The sequence below is a fragment of the Acanthochromis polyacanthus genome, chromosome 21, assembly GCF_021347895.1.
Source record: "Acanthochromis polyacanthus isolate Apoly-LR-REF ecotype Palm Island chromosome 21, KAUST_Apoly_ChrSc, whole genome shotgun sequence".
NCBI lineage: Eukaryota > Metazoa > Chordata > Actinopteri > Pomacentridae > Acanthochromis > Acanthochromis polyacanthus.
The window spans coordinates 12,905,654-12,931,173 of record NC_067133.1 but is presented as its reverse complement, the minus strand read 5'-3'; the positions used below and the strand labels follow the sequence as shown (position 1 = coordinate 12,931,173).

The following is a 25,520-nucleotide window of genomic DNA, read 5'->3' as shown; positions in this document are numbered from 1 at the left end:
AGAAGAACTCCCATTTACCAAGAAGAAACCTCCAGCAGAACCAGACAATAAGCACAACTTGTGTGTTTCACGTAAAGTAGACATAACTTCATGTGTTTGCTGGAACACTGGGTGTTAAGGAGGGTTTTAGCCGGCTGATGAAGAGCAGCTGGTAATTAGCTGGACCACAGCTGATTACAGAAGCTGTTCAGGTGCTGTGTGGGGACGAGGCTGTTTCTGTAAAGGGTTAAAGCTCCTCAGGAACAGCTCTCACTCTGGTGGACATCTAACGGTCCATATATGTTAGATTCGGGCCTCTTTAGGCTGCTGAGCCATATCCAGTGTCTCCTCTTTGCCTTTCCCTCCTCCTTCAAAGGCTCCTTTTGGTGTTTTATTGAAGAGGCTACAGCTGTTGCGAGTGGTATTTTTTCAATGGCACCGCCATCTGCTATTTTGAGAATCTTCATGCTGTTCATGGAAAGTGAAGCAGCCCTCTTCCTGTTATGATTAAGAGAGTTACGACGTGAGAGGGGACTTTTATTTTGCCTTGAACAGAGCCTCGGAGGAGGAGGTCTTTCCAGACTGAGCGCTGCGACCGTGGAGCTCCCACAAATCAAATGTCTCAGATTGCAGACTGAAGCCACTGGATTAAGATGTTCCTTCTACAATCCTGGTCTTCTTTGTTTCATATGAAACACGCTGCTTCTATCATTTAGCTGTAAAAAAAAATACTGAGCCCAAACTGCACAGATAAATAATGAATCTACGTAGCAAAGATCTTATCATAATAAGATCATGACCAGTGGAGATTTAAAATTTAAGCACACTGTAAAAAAATATGTTTCTTTAACAGTTTTTAAACTGTAATTTTTTTGGAACAATTTCCTGTTATTTTACAGATTTTCTTTGTTTTTTGAAAATACAGATTTTATTTACGTGAAACCTTTGAAAAAATATTAATTTACATGTTAATCCTAAAGAAAAAGACCAAAACTGTAAATAATATCCACAGTAAAAGTCTGTATTTTTACAAATGGTAATTTATTCTTTTACAACAATTGACCAAATTCCACAGTTTTTGCTGTAGTTGAATCAGCAAAGTATACCATTCAAAGCACATTTTTGATGTCATTTTTTTTAAGTTATCAAATTATTGTATGATTATAAGAATCATTTTATTTTACATTTGTTTGTTGTTTTATGCATACTGTTTAGTGAAATCACAAAAAATTGTATTCATTTCCATCTTAACTATAAACAAAACCCAAAAAACAACTAAAAACAAAACATGCTCAAATCACATCAAAAATCTACATGTTCATATCATACTATGTATAACCATTCTTTCACATTATGTGACCATAAAATTACAGTGTTTTACTGTAATTAATTTGCCTAAATTTTTTAACCGTGTTTTTCTGGCCCCTTTGCAGCTAGATTTTCAACTTTTTTATAATTATTATTTTTTGCTAGTTTTCTACACTACATCAAATTATACATTAATCATGCAATTTCACAAAACTAAAAACTAATTGGATAATTAATAGTATCTTTACTGAGTGTGGCTTGATATCAAAACTAACAAATAAGTCTGTTTGGATATATTGAAAACAACCTGCAGGAGGAGTGTGTGTGAATTAAGGAGAATAAAACTGACAGTGACGTCATCTGAGTCATCTGGAGCTGCAGTGTGACAACGAAAGAAATCCGTGGGTGTGGAGTCGTAACAAAGTGATGCTGCTGCTAACACAGGAGAGTTACATAGAGTTGCGTAACACAGACGGCAGGTTCTGACAAGGAGTCCGACAATGTAACCGGAGTGCAACGCTGCATTTGTGGAGTTCTGAAGTGTTTCACTGAAAGAAAAATCTACACGTGATGCTCCGCAGTAGCTAATGCATTCATTTACAGAAACTCAATTAAATGTTATTTTAATCTGCGCTTTACTCCCACACAAAGAACTCAACTGTCAGCCCTGCAGCATTCATTCAGTTAGTCTCATTACATTTACTATTAATTGACCTTGAGTTGTCTGACGATGCAAACGTCTGCAGCTTGTAGCCTTCCACCGCATGTGATGACGCCGTGATATTACTGCTTTCTAATGTTTCTCACTATTTTTTTTCACAGCAACCTGAATGTAGATGTGTAGGAGCGTAATTGTGTGTGTGTAGAGTTGTTATGAATGTGTGGATTCCTGCCTTGCTGTAAAGCTGAGTCACTCTGTGGTCTTCAGGCCCTCTGCATCTGATTGTGGCTGGATTTGCTGAGAGCAATTATTCATTTTTCTCTCCCTCTGTTTTTCCTTTTTGTCTCTTCCTCTCATCATTTGTTCTGCTTCCTGCTCGTACAATCTTCCCCCATCGCCCCTGTGTGTGTGTGTCCAGGTATGTGTTTGAGAGCGTGGGCAACAAGCGGACACTCACTATCAACAAGTGCAGCCTGTCGGATGACGCAGCATATGAGTGCGTGGTCGGGGAGGAGAAGTGTTTCACGGAGGTTTTTGTCAAAGGTATATGAGTCACTGTCTTTGGAGGAATCCTTCTTTCAGGAGGGAGAGGAGGGTTTTTTTCCCCGCTCAGTTTAGCAAACGCTGTCATTTGAGCGCTGAGAGGCCTGACAGCTCTGTTCCCCTTCTTGTGTCTGTGTTTGTCATCTGTTTATTTCGATGCTTTCGTGCCACACAGTAACACGCCGCGCTCTGTTGTCTGCTCACTCATTTTTAATGGGTACGTGGCGAGTGAAATTTTTATGCTTTGTTTATTGTCATGTATCATTGTCGTCGTGCTGTATGTAATAATGTGATGACATATTCATTACAGTCTGACTGATACGAGTGTTTGTGAAGGACGATTTGAACACTAATTGCAACATAAAATTTGGAGGTCGGTGAATCTGAAAGCTGTATTTTACACCGAGGGTAGTGAAAAAAGCGCAAATATTCAGTGTTTTTGTTGTTACATAAGCGGTTTAATGGAAAACATGGTAAATGGAATAAACACTGCCACATCATTAAAACCACGGACAGGTGAAGTAAATAACAATGATTACATAATTACAGTGGCAGTGTCTCTATTTTACGTAGCAAGTGAACAATGAGTTGTCGTTGGAAACAGGAAAAATGAGGATCTGAGCATCTACTCCGGGGATCAAATTAGGAAAACTAGTCAACTGAATCAGAGCATCTCCATCTATTGTCTAATTTTGTTGGGTGTTTTGGGATGCAGAGGTTACCAAAAGAGGTTCAAGAAAGGACAACCAATGAAGCGGTGACAAGGTTGTGGATGCCCAAGATTGATTCATGCCCCGAGGGAGAAAAGAGAGTAGCCTACAGAGGAGCTACTGTAGCACAAACTGCTAAACCTAAATGCTGCTACAATAGAAAGGTGAACAGAGCTGTCTAAACCGGAGTCCATGCTGACTCCAGTCCACCACTGAAAGCTCCTACAATGGACACACGAGCATCGGAACTGGATCATAGTTGGAGGAAGGCGGCCAGGTCTGATGAATGGCGCTTTCTTTCGCCTCATGTGGAGCCGACTGAAGCAATGTGATGCTCCGGACAAACTGCTAGGAAACCTTACATCCCGCATTCAATAGATGTTACATGTACACAAGAATGTGCTTCAAGAAGTTCTCAGCCTCAACAGGAAACAAGGGGTGTAGCTCCCATTTTGGCGCATAACTCGGTACAATAAAGCCTTATATCACTGTTCACAAAGACTCAAATGGTTGAGGCAATCAAAGATAAAATTAGAGGAAGGCTTGAAGCTAGCTGCTGTTGCTCTGGGACAACATGTCTGTCCAAACAGTACCGGTGACAGTCCAACTTCTATTTGTTTCCTGCCATTTTCAGACTGACGATGAAGTCATGCGTGCTGTTGAGCAGTATCTGAAGGTTCAAGAATATTGATGAACCAAGTCAATTGGAGGTTAAAGGAGTTTATGCTGAAAAATAATGCTAGAGCAATCGTGTGACACAAAAGCTTTCTGAAGTACACTCGTACTTTAGCATCGTTACGGACCAGATCCACACTGTCATTGCAACAATATACCCTGATGGTCTTTTTGAGCAGGATGATGCTCTCCGATACACTGCAAACGTTCTTCTGGAGTAATCTGAGGAGCACGAAAAAGAGTTGAAGATTCATCAAATCTCAACCTGATCAAGCATTAATGAAGTGTAAAAGCAAGTCCATGCAGGTTCCATAATTTAAAGGATCTGTTGCTAGCATCTTAGGACACCTTCAGAGGCCTCCACAGCTCAGAGTAGCATTGACAGTACACAGTATCAGATGATTTTAATGTTGCGGTTGAACTATTACGACTTTTCGGAGAAGGTTTTAAGTAGGTGCATTGTATTTCATATATGTTATTAAACAAGATCGCGTCATATCAGACTAAACAGCGTTAATGTAATCAAGCTAACAGCTTCACATCTGTCATGTCTCTTCAGTGTATGTTTTATTAGAGTCACTTGGGTCTCCTGCGCCTATATTAATCCAGTGCTTTACTCGGTACTCGCTGCTGTCCATCCTCCTTTTACAGCCACACCAGCTCTTCAGCATTTCAGTGCAGCCTCAGTGTGTGTATCTGTGAGCGTATAAATATCATTCACACGGCTGTTTGCAAACACCTGCATCAGTGCCTTTTATGGCTGATTCATCCTGACGTTAGCGAGGGCAGCGCAGAGTTCAGCAGGTGACAGCTAGTCAAAGCTTGCAGTCGCAGTACGTTATAAAAGACACAGAGTACTTCGGCTGGAGCTCGGGCTTCTGCTGTGTCAGTTTTGTAGCATGAGGTTTCCACAAACACGGCTACTCCAGTTCAACACGTGCAAAGCTTTGTGAAATGAGTAATAAAGTATCAATGCATGTAAAAGTTGTGTTCTTACACACACTAGCCGATAATATTACACAAACTGCATGGGTTCACTTTGACAAAATGATGAACTATTACGTTAGTTTTATTGAAAGTGACTCCTGAAGGTGTGCTCAGATAAGAATTATTTCAACTCATGGTAAATCAATTTAAATATCTGTTTTATTCACTCCAAACAACCAACATAAAGGAGATGTGAGCAGTTTCTTTACTATTTTTCCTTCAATCTGGCTTCCTTTACCTATTTTTCCTGATCTCTACCAAGGGATAATACAACAAACTTGCTCAGTTTGAACCATTTTCAGATCGTCCAGATGGCACTGCTGTGAGTAAATCCTCAACTATTGCCCAGTAGCCCATTTAAATTGAGATTATATGCAATTTTGGCGCATCTAAATCTGCACCTTAACGCACCTTTAGAGACAACTGAACCCCTTTACAGACAATTAATGGAGTTATTCCAAACAGCAAGTACAAAACATCTGACTTGTAGAATTATTTCTGCTATTATTGGATGGTAGTGCAATTTATTCTGTGCCCTGAGCAAAAGTTTGTCCCCTGTCCTTAACACCTCCTGTGTCTGTATCCGGCTGGATCCTGAGGGAAATGAAATCCTCAGTTTTTAAGCGGACAAATCTGAATCGCTCTGAGAACATCAAACTCATTTCACAAAACTTTTCCAAGTCCGATCGTGCATGTGTCTGAATTTGTGGCGCTCACCAGCTGAGGGCTGAGCCGATTGAGCCGTCCGGAGGGGGACGACATCCTGACGATGACAAATAGCTGAAGCTAGCAGAGCATCAAGCTTCACACCGTGTGGTTACACAATGTGACTCTCAGCACCTCAGGAGACGGAGGAACCTCCACCTCTACATGACGGGTCTGTTTGGTGGCTTTGATAAAGACTTAAGGAGTTTATTGTGATGCTATTCAAATCTAAAAGAGGGATTTTCACTTGTCCTTCTTCTGTCATCAACCATCATCCACAGAGGGGAAAGAGCACTAAATGCATGAAGCACAGGTGCAAATATACAGCGTCTACAACAAGTATTCACCCCCTTTGATAAGTTTTTTCCTTTTAATGTTTTTCAACATTGAATCATGGTCTATATAATTTCACATTTTGACAACAATTCATTTTTTAAAAGACTCTTTCACATCAAAGTCAAAACAGATTTCTACAAAGTAATGTCAATTAAACATGGAAATTGTAATATAAATGTATAAGGCAGGCGAGTATTTGTATCTACTTCCAAGCTGTAGCTATTAGAGCTGACAGTGTGGCTGGAAATCAAGAAATTAATATTTTTCCAGGAATCAAACTGATGTTCTGACTGATTCTTATTCAGCAAACTGTTCAATCAGGCATACACCGCAATGCTCTCTAAGAAATATCTGTGTATTATGACTGTTTATTTGAACATAAATAGTACATAGCATCTGATTCATTGGTCTATTTTCATGCAATTACATTACTGAATTGCAATTTTGTCAGTTTTTCTAATTATTGTCATGTTCTGCTTATGATTGTTGAGAGGAAATGTAATTAATTAGGAAACTTGAAACAATTTAGAGGTTTAAAATTCCCTTTTGTTTAAATGTGTTATTATAAGTTTACAAAAAATCTGTTTTTATCAGAAAATGTGTTCAAAATTCTTTCAACAAGACATATTATCACTGTAGGTACATCAGTGACAGAAAAACTCAGTTTTGGTTGCTCTAGGTGTTTTCTGAATCATAAAAAAAGAAAATGATTTATTTTAAAATTACAGGACACTGCCAGTAATGAGTTAGATTTTTTAATTAGAGTTTGCTTTGAGTCATGAACTAGAAGGACGCTAACTGATATTGAAAGCTTTCCAATCTCACTAGCTACTCATTTTAGTTATTTCATTCTAGTTATTTAGTTTATTTCCTCTTAATTGTGTTCTTGTAAACACAAATACAGTTATTCTTCTTGACAGATATCCTGCTTGTGTTTAGTAAAAACTTTATGTCCAAAATAACCTCCTTGCACACTGGAAGACAAATATGATTACAAACTGTCTAACAAGCATGCCAATAGATGAAATAGCAGAGAAGATTGTCCTTTCACCATACTGTGGACCAAGTAAAATGAGGCCCAACAGACATAGAACTAGTAGCGAAACTTGTAGCTGTTAGTGCTAACCAAAATTAAAAGAATCGCTGTGTATCCGCCATTGTTGTTGTTGTTATTTTAGGTACAACTCATTACTGAAAGCAACAATGGACATGCACAAACTGAGGTCTCTCCATTTTACACAAAGCAGAGTTTTTAAAAATGTTCACTTTAGAAAGTGTTTTAGTAGCTCTTTTTTAATGACCTAAAACACAGTTTGCATGCGGATGAAAGGCCCCAAACGTTGACAAAACTAATTAATTTTGCAAAATAATCTGCATTAATGTGGACAAGGCCTTTGAAATCAAGATTTTGCATGTGTCAGAGTGTCGCCTGAGGCTCACATAGTTTCCAAATGAGTTGTTTTGTCATTGCGCGTTGAAAAGCATTACTCACTCCATTCAAGTGCTGTTACCTTCCAGATCTGTTTGCCTACGACACTTCTTCTCTCCCCCACTCGTGTTAATGGTCAGTGCTCCTCCGGTGATTCAGATACGTACCGTAGGTGATTTACATAACGCGGTAGTACAGGTCTTTAATGACTCATTTTACAGGAGGTTTGACTCAAAGCCGTGCTGTTTGTCTCCAGAGCCTCCAGTCACCATCACCAAGCTGCTGGACGATGTTCACACTGTGGTGGGTGAAAAGGTGGAGTTTGAAGTGGAAGTGTCTGAGGAAGGAGCCAACGTCAAATGGTGAGTTAACGCTCCCTTTGGTTCACCCTGATATTAATTATGAAAAACGGATTCATTAGTTGGAGGTCAGGTTACAAATGTAAATGACTAAACCGTCCACTGAGGTAGTGAGTTTGGAGGCCTCGCAGAACAGAAAGTGTAAAAAGCGTTGCTGTGTGAGATGTCCACACTGTGGGATTCATCATTATCACAGAATGTGATGTGAATGTCAACAGAGTTGTCCTCAGTGCAGGTAATAACAGCAACTTTCATGTAGTTTGAGGCAAATTTTGTCCTGGATGACTACATTTCCAGCTGTTTTCTTTCATCCAGTGCTTTATAACAGTCATGTTGGAGCATAGCATCTTGCTGGAGAACCTGAAAGTATGGATTTTTTTAAAGAAAACTTCCATCTCGTGTGTTTTTTATAATAACTTGTCATTTCTTATTCCTTATTTTATTATTGTGTGCTGTTTATGTGATCTTTTCAGGTCAATTTTCCTCAGCACCTGGAGTTGCATGCATTTTATTGCATAACTTGTGCTGCATAAATAAAGTTTCATTAACTGACTGACAGAATCTCTTGCTCATCAAGGAAGCTGAGCAGTGGACAGGGACTTTGGAATCTAGTTTACAGCTGAAAAAATGATAGAAAAAGCAGAAACAAAAGCTTGTATGCAAATATCCAGTTGCATGTGTTTTGCAACGCAGCAGAAAGTCCTCTCTGCCTTACAAATGTTCAAGCTTTGCTTTGTTACAGTACAAAACACTCAAGACTTTGTCTGAGAATTTAGGGATATACGTATAAGCCTGGATGGGCTGTTAACTGGGAAACTGTTTTGGTTGGATAAGCTTGTTTAATGAGCAGAGCATGGTGAATCTATTGACAATTGTTTACCTTTTCAGACTACATGAATTCAATGTGATGATAAAATAATGAAACAAAGTGTATTTGTATCTAAAAGCTACAGTAATTTTTGATGTTTTTACAGACATAACATTGGTCCAAATGAAAATCAGTTAAATTCGTCATTATTGAAAGTGACGCCTGCAGATGTACCCAACTATCTAAGTTTATTCACCCCAAACAGCCAATATACTGACCGCAGAGCTGCAAACTGGATACTAACTGACTAGTCATTATATTTTGGTCTCAGCCTTTTACTGTCTTCACCAGAAATCCTTTTTGTCTGTTATTTCCCTTCAGTCCAACTTCTTTTTCCTCCAAACGTTTCTGAAGTAACGCCAGATTCATAAAGCCGAGGGATAAGTGCAGATTACTTCCACTAGTTGAAACATTTTCCGATCATGCAGATGGCTTATTCCACTGCTGTGGGTAAATCCCAAACTATGGCCCGGTAGCCTCTTCACGACAAGATTATACACAATTGTGCCACATCTAAACCTGTGTCTGAACACACCTTTAGAGTTTCTGCGAACCTCCAAACAGATAAACTGGGTTATTCCAAACCAGAGAATAAAAAACACGAGAAAGCAGAAACAAAATATGCAAATACCCGGTCGCTTGTGTTTTGCATTGCATCAAGAATTCGCCTGAAAGCACAATACTTTGTGTTTTGTTTTGTTACAGTGCGCAAGTCTCAAAACAAGAATTTAGGGCTGGATGCATAAGCCTGGACGGGCTGTTAACTGGAAGTCGAGCAGGACGTTTTTGCACATCCAGATTAAACAACAGCTTATAATGGATGACTTTTTATTGGAAAACTGTCTGAGAGCTATTTTAACAATTCTTGTGAGAGCAGAACCCAAAGTCTATTTGAAGAAACGCTCACCTCCTGCACCATCTTCAACTGTGCCAAAGCTTTGTGATCCCTGAAGGCTCCAGCCATGTAGAGCGCCGCCGACATGTCAATCAATAGCTGCTCCTCTCTTCTCGGTGCTCCGGTGCCACTGATGCATGTGTGTGTTTTTCTCCACAGGATGAAAGATGGAGTTGAGCTGACGAGAGATACTGCAGGTTCAAAGTACAGGTTTAAAAAGGACGGCAAGAGGCACATTTTGATCATAAACGAAGCCACAACAGACGATATTGGGATGTACTATGCCTTCACCAACGGCGGAGAGTCCAAGGCAGAACTGGAGGTTGAAGGTACTTTGGTTTATTACAGATAAACTGGGAAATACACACATTTAAAACACCAGTAATGTTAATCATCCTAAAGAGAATCCAACAGCATCAGAAACAGTAACTTAAAGTTGACTAACGATGCCTCAGTGTGGAACTTAAACAAAATTTAATCAGCACATGTTGATGTTTTCCATCCTGACAAGCATGAAAACGCAGCAAATTAGTCATTACTCATGTCATAATTAATATTACTTCATTAGTATCTTGTATCATTGGTTCACAGCATTCGTCATACCGATTTTCCTCTACACCTCCAAAATTGATAGCTGGCTTCAGACAGCCGGCTGTCTTAGTCGCTGCTTACTTGCAAGCCAGACGAGTCTCCTAAATTGATTATAGTGTGAGAAAATGTCTGTCCCTCCTCCTCAGCTGCAGGATGGGAATGCAGAGAGGAAGCCATCTAGTCACAGTCGCAGAGAATCAGGTGGTTAATATGAACGTAGTATTGCAATCTAGGCGGCTAAATAGACTGTCTGTACGCAGCGGAGCCACAGCTGATGGAGGAACAACTTATTATCATCGTATGACGCTGACGTAAAAGCAAAGAAATGGACACAATTATTACTCTTCCAACATGGTCCAAAACTAGATGAGTGCATTAGGTATATGAGTTAGTCAGTATAATAAATATACAATTTTAAAGGACCGCAAAGAAATAGGTCAACATTTTTTGGATATATGGTTCTTTTGTAATATCTTTTTATTATATAGCACCTTTTTACAAAGTGCTGTGACAAACCAGATCCAGGAGGCAAAACGCCAACAAGAAAGCAGTATGAGGCCAACTGAAGCTAGAAAAATAACAAGAAGATGAATATGTCAATATAAATAAGAACAAATCATATAATAAAAGCAATAAAAGCATTAATACATCATAAGAAAATGACATCACATGAAAGTAAAAACCAGCAAACCGCCTCTCTGTTCCCTGAAGTTCTTCCATTCTTTGGAAGTCTTGTGTCTTTGGAGGCTTTCACATTGAACTGAGTGGGACTCTGTTAAGGTCGCCATTGTCTAAATCTGCACCTCTGACTGCAGCGGACCAATCACTGGAACCAAAAACAAATGATATCGTGACACAATAATTATGGAACAATACTACAGAAAAACATTTGTTAGAATGGGTATAAGTAAAAACAACATATGCATCGCTTAAAAACATTAGCGTTGACACATTTTCAGTACCAACATCATCGATTTTACCCATTAATTGCAGCAGCTTCACTTTTTGTTGAGCCATTCTATCTGTTTTACTCTGTTTTCATTCCTTTTGATAAGCTAATTCCCTGCTGACTCCTGCTACAGTTCAGGCATTACAGTCATCTCATCTAACTCTCTGCTACAAAGTGAACAAAGCAGACTTCTCAAAATGTTGAACTGCTCCTTGAAAGCAGGAATTACAAGTGCAGTGAAACTTTAAATGTTGGATTTTGTCAAGTGATTATTGAAGTGTATTTGTGACCTGTAGTCACATGTTGCCACTTGGCATGGGTCAAAATCAGCTGCATTGTCTGTGTAAACAAACCTCCATATGCTGCAGTATGTTTTCAATTATGTTGTTTTCTTCTTTTTATTTACTCCAGAAAAGGAGCTGGAGGTTCTGCAGAGCATAGCTGACCTGACGGTGAAGTCAGCTGAACAGGCTGTATTCAAGTGTGAAGTGTCGGATGAAAAGGTGACGGGGAAGTGGTTCAAGGATGGTGTTGAAGTCCAGGCCAGTGATCGCATCAAAATGACGCACATCGGAAGGTATCGCTGCACATCAGACGGCCGTGGGTTCATGCTTTAATGTGAGAAAGCTGCAGTCTTCATGTTCGGTTGCACACATTCAAACACAAGCTCACGGAATCGCACAGCTATGACAACGAGCACCGTCTGCCACATGGGTTTTCTCAGTCGTTTGACCCATTTTTAGGATAGGCTGCAGCCTGTAAAGCTCTAACCTCTAAACACACTAACATGCAGCGAACACAGCCCGAGGGTCTGGGGTTTCTCTCAGTAATCCTCCATCAGAGCGGCCTATGGCAGGAGATATGCCAAGGCGACAGCGGTCACACAAGGTGAAAGCCATTTAGTATGTTTCTCACTCTACCATATAGCCTCATGGAGAATGTTGCTAGGGCAACTGTCCTTTGCATAATTGTGGGTCATAGCGAGTGTTGTCTCCTTGGTAACATCTGGTAACACATCCTCAGGACCCACAAGCTTACGATTGATGACGTGAAGGCTTCAGATGCTGGAGATTACACCTTCGTCCCTGATGGCTACGCACTTTCTCTCTCTGCAAAACTCAACTTCCTGGGTGAGATTGACCCTCAAACCAATACATAAAACCTTCTCTAAACACAAACTAAGCATGTCGACTTTTTTGATAAAGCTGATTTGTATTTTTTTTCTCCTCAGAAATCAAGATTGACTATGTACCTCGCCAAGGTAAGTGTTGCTTTTTGATAAAACAGATTTTCATTCGTTGTATTGCATTACAGTAAATGGTGGATCTATGTTAATGTGCTGACATATTGTATTAATCTAAAACTGAATATCTGCTGGACATCTAATGCCAATATGGTGAAAGTTGCAGTATCTGCTACCTGGGCTAATAAAAAATTAGTTCAATGTGTTAGAGTCACTCTTTGATCCCTAAAAACTCATCTCTGTGTATCAAAGGTACATGATGAATTTTTTTCCACGAAAATATTCCATTTGTGTCTTAAAATGACTTAGATGTAACTCTACTCACCTTCACTACTTCGTCAAAGCTATGCAGATCAGTGCACTCACCCATCCTCATTCACTGCAGCTCGTGCACAGCAGCTCACCTACAACTCGGCTCAAACCAAAAAGACAGAATTTGCATGTCTCATGTAAAATAACATTAAAAACTTGTAACTTTAAAGAACCACCACATTTCTACTAAAAAAAAATGTACACTTTTCTGACATAAAAATGCTGTTAAAATATGGTATAGTATAATATAGCAATGATGTTGATGTCTTGTCAGATATAAAAAAATCACCATATGGACTTCTTAACAAGGTAAAAAAAAATCTAGACGAAACCGACAAGAAGAACTGACAATTTATTTATTTATTTATTTATTTAAAACTGATTGGACATAGGTGAAAACAATGGAGCAATCTAAAGAGGAGGGAAATAGAAAACAAAAACAAAACCTGAATACCAAGAATAAAACCAGACTGAAAAACAGTGTTGTACTTTTTTTGTTTATGCCTAGTTTTAAGCTCAGACCGCACCCAACATCACTGAGGATGTGTCTCTGGTGCGCTTTGGTCAACTTGCATATCTTTAGTAATGTCACAGTGTATGGACACGCTGCTGCAAGATGTGAAGTTAAATCACTAGAAGTCAGCAGCAGATTGATTTTTTTTTTGCTGCTGTTAAGTTGCCCTTTGAACTGCTTCCTCCTCAAAACTGAGAGGCCTGCTCCTGACATGCAGCACTCGAGGGTGCTGAACCTCCGAAAAGATACAAAAAAATATCGATCAAGTGGTCAAAGGTTGCGACAGAAAAACAAAATCAACTAAAAATGCTGCTCCGACTGTAAAAGCATGTGAGTCCAAAAATATTCAAACAGCAAAGATGATCATATCACGCAGACCTGTTTCTTCCCGTCTCCCAAAGATCCTCCCAAAATCCACCTGGACACCAGCGGCGCAGGCAACAAGAACACCATCATCGTGGTGGCCGGAAACAAACTTCGCTTTGACGTTGAGATCACAGGAGAGCCGGCGCCCACCGTGTGCTGGATGAAAGGAGACAATGTGAGAAGAAACACACCAGCTTATCAGCATTCACCTTAACATACACCCAAACATACGTCAGATTCTTTCTACGTCAGTCAGAGCTCGCAGCCATTAGTCAGCGAGCGGCACAAAAGGAAGAATGAGCTGGAGTGGGAAGGTTGAATCACCTGTCATTGTGCGGCTGTCGTCATGCCATCCTCCTCAGCAGCCTCTTTGTTCTGCCCTGGGTGGTAGGTGGTGGCCGAGGCCGAGGGACGGGTCCGCGTGGAGACCAGGAAGACCCTGAGCAGCTTTGTGATTGAGGGAGCGGAGAAACAGGACGAGGGCCTCTACAACATCACCGTGACGAACCCGGCCGGAGAGGACAAGGCCAGCCTCATTGTCAAGATCGTGGGTCAGTGGCTTTCGCTCACTTGTTTCCTTTTACTCCTCTCTGTTCTCTGCGTTTTCTGGCTGGCTGAAACTGTAGGACCTTGAACTGAGACTGTGTGGTAGTCAGAAGATAGTGACTCACAATGAGTGAAAATGAGCCAGAATTTTAATACCACACCAGCTGCATGATGTAGCCACCACAATTTGCAGATTTATTTCAGTGTTATTGCAGGTGCAACATCTGACCTGTCTGTGCCAGTCGTATTTTAGCTTACACATTGTTTTCGGTAAAGCATCATACTTGTGCCATATTGATTTGTTGTCCTGACACATCATTTTTGAGCAACATAGAGCACTAGAATTTCCTTCGGTGTTGATAAAGTTCAGTCTCTTCTTATCTTATCTTGTCTTATCTTATCTTATCTTGTCTTGTTCAAACGTGCTGTAAGTGTAGTGACATGCAGCGACTTTCATAATAATCATTCACGTGTGTTAAGTCTTTACTATAAGTTAGATATTCCTAAAAACTTGTGTCACACTTAAAAAACTGTATCTGATTGTAAGTCCATACCAGTTGCATGCTGTAGCCACTACAGTTTGCAGATTTAAACATACTATAATGACTTTCAAGACACATATGTAATCTGTAACCTACTAGTTATGTTCTTGTTGTGCACTGTTGCAAGTAAAAATAAGGATTAGCATGCAATCATGAGAGTATAACCTTACTAATATTAGTTTATAAGTTTCAAGTCTCTACTCCAAGTTCGATTTTCAGAGATAGGAATAAATGGAAAATAATTGCTGGAATAATTTAAAACACGTTCGACCTCAAACACAAAACAACGAGCAATTTTGACAACATTTTAATCAGATGGAAATATATTCACTGTACTAGTTTTCAAGATAGTGAAATCAATAACAGCCGTTTGTTGAAAAGTTGTAAAACATTTAAATTCATGAAGCACCACAGAACGCTTTGAAAAATTGATGTCAGCTTTGTGACACAGTTGGTAGTAGAGCAATAGAAACATGATTTGGTATAATCACTGCTGATGAGTCTTTTTAACTGCAACATCCAGGAAAGACAAATAAAAATCCAACTCAATTGATAAAGGGTGAAAAGAAAGAGGCTCGACATCCAGTCACATCTGTGTGTTTCTTTCCGTACTGTACAGCCTCAGAAACACCTCCTCTCAGGCCCGTGTCTGCTCTCATTTCTGTCTCCGTTTCATCTTTCCTCACTTTCCATTTCCAACTGTAACCTGCCTCTCCAGATGTGCCCAACCCTCCTGAGAATGTCAAATGCACATCAGTTGGCGAGGACACTGCCACGGTCACATGGGACCCTCCTCCGTACGACGGCGGAGTTCCCATTAAAGGTAACGCTGAAACATGCAGCATCGAACATTCACATCTGATGTCTGGCTCCCGGGAGGGAACAGCAGTTTAGAATCCACTCTGTTTATCACGCCGCTATGTTTCTGAACTCTTTTCCAAACAACACCGAGCCGTTTTTAATGACTTTGCCGTATGTCTGTTTTGCGTCCTCCAGGATACCTGATGGAGAGGAAGAAGGTTGGCTCGGACAGATGGACCAAGCTCAACTTTGATGTTTATGAGTCCACCACCTATGAGGCTAAGAAGATGATTGAAGGTGTACTTTATGAGATGAGAGTGTTTGCAGTCAACGGCATTGGCATCTCTCAGCCCAGCTCCAACTCAAAGCCCTTCATGCCCATTGGTGCGTTGCCATTTGTCATTAGCAGAATGGTTAATTAACAGAGGCTTTTCACACAATGCTCATTTTGAGGCAGCTTAACCTACCTTCCCATCCCATTTACACCGGGTATTAACGTATTAATTAGCTCTTGTCTCTCTCAGCCCCCACCGGCGAGCCCACTCGTCTCACCGTGGATGATGTGACAGACACTACCTGTGCACTCAAGTGGCGTCCTCCAGAGAAAATCGGAGCAGGCGGCATCGACGGCTACATCATCGAGTACTGCAAAGAAGGAAGTAAATATCTGCAAAATGGATATAACTTTACATTAAGGCAGCATAGTGGGACTGTAACTTGGACCTAAAGGTAAAAATTAACCCTCAAACCCACCAGAAAACATGGAAAGGCAGGTATCTGTATAAAAATTGTCTATATTACGTCATTAATCATAGCAAGAAACTGTAATAACTGTAAGAATCATCGCATTTTGAACTTTCTCATGGTCCTTAGTCATGTGAAATGTGCTTCTGTACAGAAAAGCAACCAAATCTAGGCTGAAATGTACTATTTGCATTAGATTCTGCAAAAGACAAACTATTTGGTGTTCCTTAGCGGATTCAGCTGCAGGTAACAGTCACAAGACAAAAATGATGAGACTTTTAAATGAACTGCAGGCTGAGACTGAGAGAAAATAAAACTTACCTGATCAATAAAATGAATGCGTCATGACAACAAAAATGGTGTAGACAAGATCAAGCTATTGGAAGACACATCCACCTCATAGGACAATAAAAATAAGATTAATGTCAAGGTCAAAAGAGCACGACAGTATCATACATAAGAAAAAAATATGTCACAAGTCATTAATGTCACTGATCATACAGGTCCATTGTAAGTCAGTCATAATATGTACATTCTCAGCTTTACCATGAGGTCTTTGGATGGTTCCTGGTTCTCTGATCAGTTCCTCTCTTGCTCCTCTTCTTCCTCTGTTCCTCAGGTGACCAGTGGATCCAGGCCAACGAGAAACTGGTGGACAAGACACAGTACCGGGTGAAGGGTCTCCCAGTGGGAGAGAAGATGCTGTTCAGAGTGATCGCTGTCAACATGGCTGGACGAAGCCCTCCTGCCACCCTCACACAGGGCGTCACCATCAGAGAGATCATGGGTCAGACACAAGCTTTAACCGTCCACGAAAAAAATACGAAAACTGAAAAATTATGTCGAAAGTTGTGCAACACTTAAAAACTGTAAAAACAGTGAAAATATTGGCAAATATCTGTAAAATAATACATTTTAGCTGATTTAAAGATAGTAAAATTGAATGATTTTACAGTGACACATTACAAAAGAACAAATTAGCTTTTGGAAAAATACAGATTTTTTATGTGGACATTTGTTACAGGTTTAGCCATTTTTTTTTGGTCAACATGTAAATGAATATTTTTACCAGTAATATTATTTGATGTTATCTGTAATTTATCATAACTGTAAAGTGAAGATTGTTTTGATGATTTAAATAGATTTAAAAAAAATAGTGTAATTTTACGGTCAATCATTGTAAAAGAACAAATTACATTTTACAAAAATACAGATTTTTAATGTAGCCATTATGGACATTTTTGCTGTGTTTTTTTTTTTTTTTTTTTTTTTTACAGTCAAAATATACATCAATACTTGTTCTTTTCTACTTTTTACTTACTTTCTCTGATTTTACTGGCAATCTGTAATTTGACAGAACATGTAAAATGACTTGTTTTAAATGCATTCACCATTTTTCTAAATTTAATATACAGGATTTTTCTTTCAAATGATAGTAAAATATCCATAAAAAAATTAGAGTTATCATTAATTAAGCTTTTCTGTGATTTGAGAAGATATTGTCAATATATTAACTGAACAATGATAACCTATTTAAATCATTTTTTTTAATATAAAACAATGTTTAAAATATACTTTAGTGTAGAAGTCTTTTTGGAAGATGGTGTAAAAATATCTGTTAAACAGAAGCCAGCTGTGGTTCAGCAGCCATTCAGAAACAGTCCTGCTTCAAAACAGCATCTAATTATAAAGCTTACTTTTGTGTCTTAGCTGTTCTAAAATTACTATAAACCTCATGGATTATTTCTAACCCACATATCGTGTCAAAGACGGAATAATTCAACAGTGTATTTTCATATCTACATAATTTATATCTGAAGCGCACACGAATGTAAAGGGTGCACATGCTGTGCATCGTATATATTTCTACTCCTTCACATCGCCCACTCTATCACCAAATAATTATCTTTTCTTCCTCTCTTGTGTCCACCAACCAGAAAATCCAAAGATCCGCCTGCCTCGAAATCTGAGAACCAAACTCATCACACTGGTGGGCGAGAAGGTGAATTTGGTCATCCCCTTCCAGGTCAGTCCAAGTCTGGCTGTTTTACAGGAAAAAAATTGCTATTTACATAAAGAGTTTTCATGATGTGCACTAGATTTACATTAGTAGAGCAAAATGAATTCTGAAGATTGAATAAAGATTACCAAGTTGCCTTTTACATTCACTTCATACAAAATACACCCTTCAGCATTTAAAAGTCATTTTTAAGTTTGATTCTTTTGAAAAATGGACAGACAAAAGTCATGAATAGAGGCATAAATGCTGGATTGAAACAAGCTACACATGTAATATGTACTGCAATAGGAAGCCAGTTTTATTTGACGGTTGCCTACATCTGAAGAACATCCAAACGTTTGTGTGTTTTGGATAATGTTAGAATGTAATGCTGAGATTCTCCTGTGGATGCAATCTGACATTTTTCCTTTTTTAGAGTGATAATCAAATCTTTAAACATTGCTAGTAACAGTGAGAGTTCAAAGGCCACAGGGAGCATTACAGCATTTGACAGCAACTTGCAAATCACAGCTCTGGTAAAAAAGAAGCCAACCGTGAGTAGCAAAGGGGAGGCCATTGTTGAGAATAAAAATAGACCAGAAGAAGAAGGTGAGCCAGAGCTCTGCCTCCTTTTGAGGAAGCAGATGAAAAGGCTGTTCTGAGACAGAGAACGTGGCAACATGATGTTCTCCGGGGAGCACTGAAGAGAACCCACTGTTCTGTCATCTCATCCCAAAGCTGGACAGAGTGTGTTCCTGTTGTCTTTCTGATGAAATATGAGGTGAAACTAGAGTTAAGACATCTTCTACTGCACTAGAATGCCCTAAAATAATTCACAGGTTCTCTAAAGTCAAGGTAATTTGCAGAAAATTGCTCTGTTATTTCATAAACTCCTTGAAAAATGTTTAATATTAGTAAAAAAAAAAAAAATTAAAAATCATTTGTAAGGGGTAGTTTGAAAGGTGTTTTGGACCCTAATTAGAAAATTTGTAAAAAAAATAAATAAAAAATAAATAAAAAAATAAAAAAAAATCAATCAATTGGAACAAATAGGATCCTGAGCATCTCTCACATTCATGCAAACAAGGACCTTGGCAATATTGTCAAGAATTATCTTAATTTGCTCAAACAAGCAAAATCTTTCTCTAAATCTTGATAAATATCTTCAGTGTCTAATATTACAGTTCTATAAATTGATGAAAAAACACTGTAACCTAAAATATTCTCCATTTTTCAAATCTTATTATGTATAATTTTTTCTTTTTTAAGAATTTAAATGCAAAAAATTGTGTAATTTTACAGGCAATACTGTAAAAGAACACATTACCATTTATAATAAAAATACAATTTTTTGATGTGGATATAATGTAAAGTTTTGGCCTGTATTTGTTTGTTTTTATACCCTGATACATATAAACAAATACTTTTTCCTGTCATTTTAAGCATATTATCTGTATTTGAACAAAACAGGGACAATCTGTTAAATAACAGGACATTTTTTTGCAAGACTTAAATACCGTGCAATTTAACAGTCAAACATTGTATGAGATCTGTCAGATACTTTAAGTAACTTTCCAAATGACTTTCCTGTTGTGTTTGCAATGTGCACAATTACAATAAAGCAATAAATAAATGTATGCAGGTTTAAATTGTTGTTAAAGGTTCTTTAGGGAACATTCCAAGCAAGCAGTGTTCCTTGAAGGATCTGCTAATCATAAGAGAGTCCAATGTCATTTGTGATGTGATTTTCCCCAAATAATTTAAAAATTAGGGATTAAAACCTGCAGAAGTCAGGTGACACGCTGCTTTACCTGACTGTAGAGAATATTGATGCTGTGAACCTACAGTGTTGTAAATTATGTAGAAATATTGAAGTTCCCCTCCATCTGACTGCAGGGTAAACCTCGCCCTATTGTGACCTGGTTCAAAGATGGCGTCCTCCTGGAGGACAAAACGGTGGGAACTCGTACCAGCGAGGTGGACACCATCCTCTTCATCCGCTCCGCTGAGAGAACCCACTCCGGGAAGTACACGCTGTCCGTCCAGATCGAGAACGTGTCCGACAGTGCCGACATCTTCATCCAGGTTGTAGGTCAGTCCTCGCCTGCTCGTTCTCTCATTAAGATCAGAACGCAACTTCACAAGGTGCACCGTTAATAACCTGTTTGCAGGGAGGGGATGATGGCTTGAGCTCCAGCCCGTGACATGTCAAGAGTTTTTTTTTTTTTTTTTTTTCAAAATTTGATGATAATTCCTCATTTCATACTTGGAGGGATCTGTGACTCAAAGCAGGAAATCATCAAAGTGCTCATTCCTCCTGCTCACATAATCCTGGCTCCTGCACTGCCACTGCGGCCGCCAGCTCATTCCTCAGCTTACGCCTCCCTGGGTCAGGGTTCTGGGCGGATTATTTGGCGAGGAATTATTTGTGCGTGGACTCAGATTAGGTTTGGATTTTCGGGGCTACTCTGTCACTTCCTCCACTGAGAAGGTTGAGCTAATGAGGGGCTCAGATCGCCGGCCTCCCTCCCTCCCTCAGCTGATCTGTCACAGGAAGGATTGAGGGGGAAGCGGTGGTGAACTCCACAGAGGAGAGCAGCAAGATTAATGACAAATACATCACTGTGTTGTACAGAGCTCCTGTGCTGTGCTGTGTTTAGTTCAGGCCACACAGAAGGATCGATGATGAACGCGCTGCATTCTTCTGTTCTGTAATCCAGGCAGGCAAAGCATACTATTTCTTGTCAGTTCTGTGCCAACAGTTTTTCTAGTAATGTATGCAGCTATCACCGCCTTTCCTTGATCCTTTGTCTTTTGCTCTACTAATCTGTCAATCTTTCTAATCTGTCTAATCTGTCAAATCTCTACCGCTGCGAGGGTTGATTTCTTTCTCTCTGTGGGACTTCCCTGCTCCAGATCTGTTTGTACCTTCCTCTCCTCTCTCTTCCTCTAGAAGCCTCTTGCCTGCATTTATATCTAGTCAGAGAGGAGTTATCTCAACCGGCTATGCATGTAAACCCCCCTTTTTCCGTTACACTTGTGTTGTAAAGTCTAACAAACCTGTCTCGTTAATAATTTCACACAAAACCCTCCAACTCTGTCAATCCCACCAGAGAAGCCGGGTCCTCCCATCGCTGTGACTGTCACCGACGTCTGGGGCTTCAACGCTGCTCTGGAGTGGAAGCCCCCCAAAGACGACGGCAACTGTGACATTATTGGCTACACCATCCAGAAGGCCGACAGGAAGACTAAGGTGTGTGTGGAGGAGAGTACAGGTGGTGGAGGTTTTCAAATTAGAGGTATGCAACTCTGTGAGCAATAAAATGACCTTTTTAATAAGGTTTGAATAAAAGAATATGTAATTTTACACATTTTTTCCTATCTTACTTTACAGATTTTCTTATCAAGTATCAAGAAAATTAAAATAATAGACTGAATGTGCCAGTTTAATGGAAAATAACCATATACTCTCGTACACAACCATAAAATTTCCCGAACATTTCCTTCTTTTTTGAATATGGTGCTGTGGCTATCAAGTAAGGTCAGTTCTGAGTAACAATCCCTGTGACCAACAAAAGGCCATTTTTAAGAAGATCTGAAGAATTTGTCTTTTTTTTGTACATTTTTTCCCCCATATTTCTGAAAATTAATTGAACATACCACCAAATTTCCAGCCCCAGCCCCCTACACCCCTAATGAGGATGAAGTGGTGTATAGATAATGGATGGATGGATCTTGATCACTTTATTTAAATAGCAGAGTTCAAGCACTTAATGCAACTCAAAGTCCTCAAAAGCCTTAAAGTCATTAATAGGTCGTTGATAAGTAAATTAAACTATGTTAAAACTACACCAATGCCTATACAGATGTGTTTTATGGTTTCACTTCAAGTTATCAACTCTGACCTACTGGGGAAGATTTTCCAAAGACGAGGGCCAATGGCACAGAATGTAGTGTCTCTGTACATCATAGTTCTGTTCTAAGAACATTTTAGAGACCGTGGTTAGAGGATTTTAATACCTCACCAACATATAAAATAAGGCAGGCCTGATCCGTGGAGGTTCCACTCTGCAAACCACAGGACTGAAAGGATCCACTGCCAGCATCCCAGTACCAGAAACCATAGGACACCTTCAAAGGTCCATGATCTAATTGGTTCAAGCTGTTTTGGCACCACAAGGTGGACCTAAGCCAATAGTTTTACTATTGTGGCTGATTGGTGCACTTTGCTTCTATTTTCAGCATCCACACTCCTATCCATGCCTGTCACATAACTGCAAATCCTCAGTGCACTTTCATGGTCCTTATGTTGAGTGAATCGACAGGAACTTGGACTAGAAGGACACGGATGCTGGGGATTGGAGATTCTTCAGCTTATATAGATCTCACCCTCAGCTGTAAGCCTCTTTGAACCTCTGCTTCTCCTCTCTGTGTGCGTCTGCCTCCCTCTCACATCAGGAGTGGTTCACGGTCTATGAGCACAACCGCAGGCCCAGCTGCACTGTGTCTGACCTGGTCATGGGGAACGAGTATTCCTTTCGAGTGTTCAGCGAAAACATCTGTGGCCTCAGTGACGATGCCGGAATCAGCAAGAACACCGCTGTCATTACCAAAACAGGTAATGAAATCCCTGCAGAGCACTGAGCACTGTAACATGATAGCATTGCTTTTGAGGCCAAGCAGCATCTAAGGCATGCTGAGCTGGAGGCCACATTGTATTCAATAGAAACATAAAGGGGGCATTATGGTGTACGATGGGTGATACTGAAGAGATGTGTGTATAAACGTACAAACTAGTGCTAGGTTTAATATAAAATGCAGTAATATGAGGACTACTCGGAACTAATTATTGGTTGTGACCAGTGGCTCTAAATCAGAGGTGTCAAACTCCATTCCTGGAGGGCCACTATCCTGCATGTTTTAGATGTTTCCCTCTTCCAACACACCTGATTCAAATGATCAGGCTCGTCATCAGGCTTCTGCTGAGCTTGATGATAAGCTGATCATTTGAATTAGGTGTGTTGGAAGAGGGAAACATCTAAAACATGCAGGATAGTGGCCCTCCAGGAACTGAGTTTGACACCCCTGCTCTAAATAGTTTTATGTTCATTTATTTTTTTAAGTGTTTTTTTGCAAAAAAAAAGTGCTTACAAATTCAATATAATATGGCCAGAATATGAGTTTAAATAAATAATCACATAACCAGTCATTATTAACTTAAATATGATCATAAATCTTAGTTTCCCTTCACTTCATAGTGGAAGGTAGAGAGTCCGACCCAGTGCGTCGTTATCCAATCCATTCAACTTGTTCATATAGAGCACGCCCACATCACTGAAATCCAGTTCACATTTTCCCTGCAACCTAGGTTGCTCTCGGTACCTGCAGCATGTGTTTACCGGGAGGAGCACACAGAACCGACTAGAGCAGCGTTAGGAAAAGAACGTGAACAAGAATGGATGTACGAAATGTTTTCAGGAGAGTAAGTATTCATCACTGGTGATAGTAATAAGTTAGCTCCAGCCCCCTAGCTAACAGCAGAAAGGACCATGTAATTAAGGAACCAAATGCTCCCTGTTTGACAAATAAAAACCTGGTTTGGACACTCAGTAGGAGAGAGCTCCTTGTACAGGAGATAGCATGAGACACTGCTACTTAGCTAGCTAGTTAGTTTGAAATGCACTGTGAAGGTTCTGGTTGTTCATAGAGTTAGGTGTGCACTTTCTTTCTTTCTTTCTTTCTTTAACCATATACTGTCTTTAGAGCTGCACAGTGGCGTAGTGGTTAGCACCCGGGACCTTTCTGCATGGAGTCTGCATGTTCTCCCTGTGCATGCGTGGGTTTTCTCCGGGTACTCCGGCTTCCTCCCACAGTCCAAAAATATGCTGAGGTTATTCATTACTCTAAATTGCCTGTAGGTGTGAATGTGAGCGTGATTGTTTCTCTGTATATGTAGCCCTGTGACAGACTGGCGACCTGTCCAGGGTGTCCCCTCCCTTCGCCCGAGTCAGCTGGGATAGGCTCCAGCACCCCCCGCGACCCTAGTGAGGACAAAGCGGTGTATAGAGAATGGATGGATATACTATCTTTGGGGTGACTTCCTTCTGGAGCATCAGATGCACACAGCAGGGTTGCCAACTCTCACGCTTTGACCATGAGACACACGCAACTCAGTTCCTTCACACACTCTCACGCCACACTCCAAATATGGCACTGGCAAAAAAAAAAAAAAAAAAGCTTCACTTTGCTGTTATGGGAATATGTAACTTTTGGGTTTGAGTTTTTACTCCAGAGAACGCCAGGTTTGTGAAAATCCGGTCCGCATTTTCCGTCATTGTGTCACTGTCAGGCTGGCTGTCTCTGAGTGACGCACCGAAGCCTGTGTGTAGTGCCCATAGATATGTATAGAAGAGTAGATAGGCCACACCCCTCTGAGCGGCCTGCCTACTGACACTAAGCTAATGGGGGCAAAGTTTCAGTGTTTTCCATTGATGTGTATGATGCGAAAACTAAAACAAGAAGAATGCCGGCTCATTGTGATGCATACAATTGCACGCTACGACGGATGATCGAGACAAGGAAACTTGGGATAACTTTTCATAGGTAAGAATAGTTTTTGGCTCTTTTTTCATTATTAAATCTTGTTGAGAGTTTCCAGTCTATGAGAGCTAACTAGTTAGCCACTAGCAAAACACTAACGCGAGCTAGCAGCTTGACAACCAAATGCCAGATGATTAATAGCAGCTGTAGTATAGCTGTACAAGCAGTAGTAGTAATACTAAAAGTACAAGCAGTAGTAGTATAAATAACTGTTAGAGTCGTAGATAGGGTTGCCACCTTACAGAAATGAAAATAAAGGACGCCCACCACGGCTCCTCAGGGCCACAATTCAGTAAAGTTGGAAAGATATTCACAGATTCGGACTTCTGGCATCAGTAACTCATTAGATATAGGTTGTCAAAACATAAACGAGGCCTCTTTCCCATTGTTGAAAGGTAGACAATGTGCTACAAGCCCAGTTGTATCAAAAGTAGCTGTCTTTCAAGTTGCAGGAATAACACTGGTGTCAACAGGAGCCAGTTGAAGGCTGCAGTGATTTTGGTGACACTACAGTGTATTCTATTTTCCTTTCTGAACAATTCAAAGGTCCCTCTGTATCTCCCCACACATCCACCAACCACTGGAACACATCTCCAAAGTTCTGTTGGGCCAGCTCAGCTTCCCGTCAGAAGAAGTGCTGCCAGATAAAGGAGCTTTTTGAGAGGCAGCTGGCATCGTGATTGGACTGTACTTTGGTCTGTTCCAATCCACTGGACCAAACTTAGTACAGTCCGGTTCCCCCTTCTATAAATCTGTTTGGAATCTTCCACTTCCTGTTTGTCAAAGTGGCCTTCTACCTGGAGAGGTTCTGTTGGAGTCTCCTACTCTCCGCCCTGACTCCACCGAGACTCCGCCTTG

General features: G+C 40.1%; 2 protein-coding genes across 2 annotated transcripts in view; one reads left to right on the top strand and one right to left on the bottom strand.

Moving 5' to 3' along the window:
* tbc1d17 (TBC1 domain family, member 17) overlaps nt 1-25,520 on the bottom strand; it is a 278,375-nt gene that overhangs the window by 104,744 nt on the left and 148,111 nt on the right. The window lies entirely within an intron of this gene.
* mybpc2a (myosin binding protein Ca) overlaps nt 1-25,520 on the top strand; it is an 82,505-nt gene that overhangs the window by 50,132 nt on the left and 6,853 nt on the right. The window contains exons 9-24 of the mRNA XM_051941497.1: nt 2,367-2,491; nt 7,590-7,695; nt 9,615-9,784; nt 11,407-11,572; nt 12,019-12,125; nt 12,227-12,256; nt 13,466-13,605; nt 13,822-13,981; nt 15,237-15,341; nt 15,515-15,703; nt 15,844-15,978; nt 16,683-16,850; nt 18,001-18,089; nt 19,959-20,154; nt 21,176-21,315; nt 22,521-22,680. Of these exons, the coding sequence (XP_051797457.1) occupies nt 2,367-2,491; nt 7,590-7,695; nt 9,615-9,784; nt 11,407-11,572; nt 12,019-12,125; nt 12,227-12,256; nt 13,466-13,605; nt 13,822-13,981; nt 15,237-15,341; nt 15,515-15,703; nt 15,844-15,978; nt 16,683-16,850; nt 18,001-18,089; nt 19,959-20,154; nt 21,176-21,315; nt 22,521-22,680 (2,186 nt within the window). The remainder of the gene's footprint in view (nt 1-2,366; nt 2,492-7,589; nt 7,696-9,614; nt 9,785-11,406; nt 11,573-12,018; nt 12,126-12,226; nt 12,257-13,465; nt 13,606-13,821; nt 13,982-15,236; nt 15,342-15,514; nt 15,704-15,843; nt 15,979-16,682; nt 16,851-18,000; nt 18,090-19,958; nt 20,155-21,175; nt 21,316-22,520; nt 22,681-25,520) is intronic.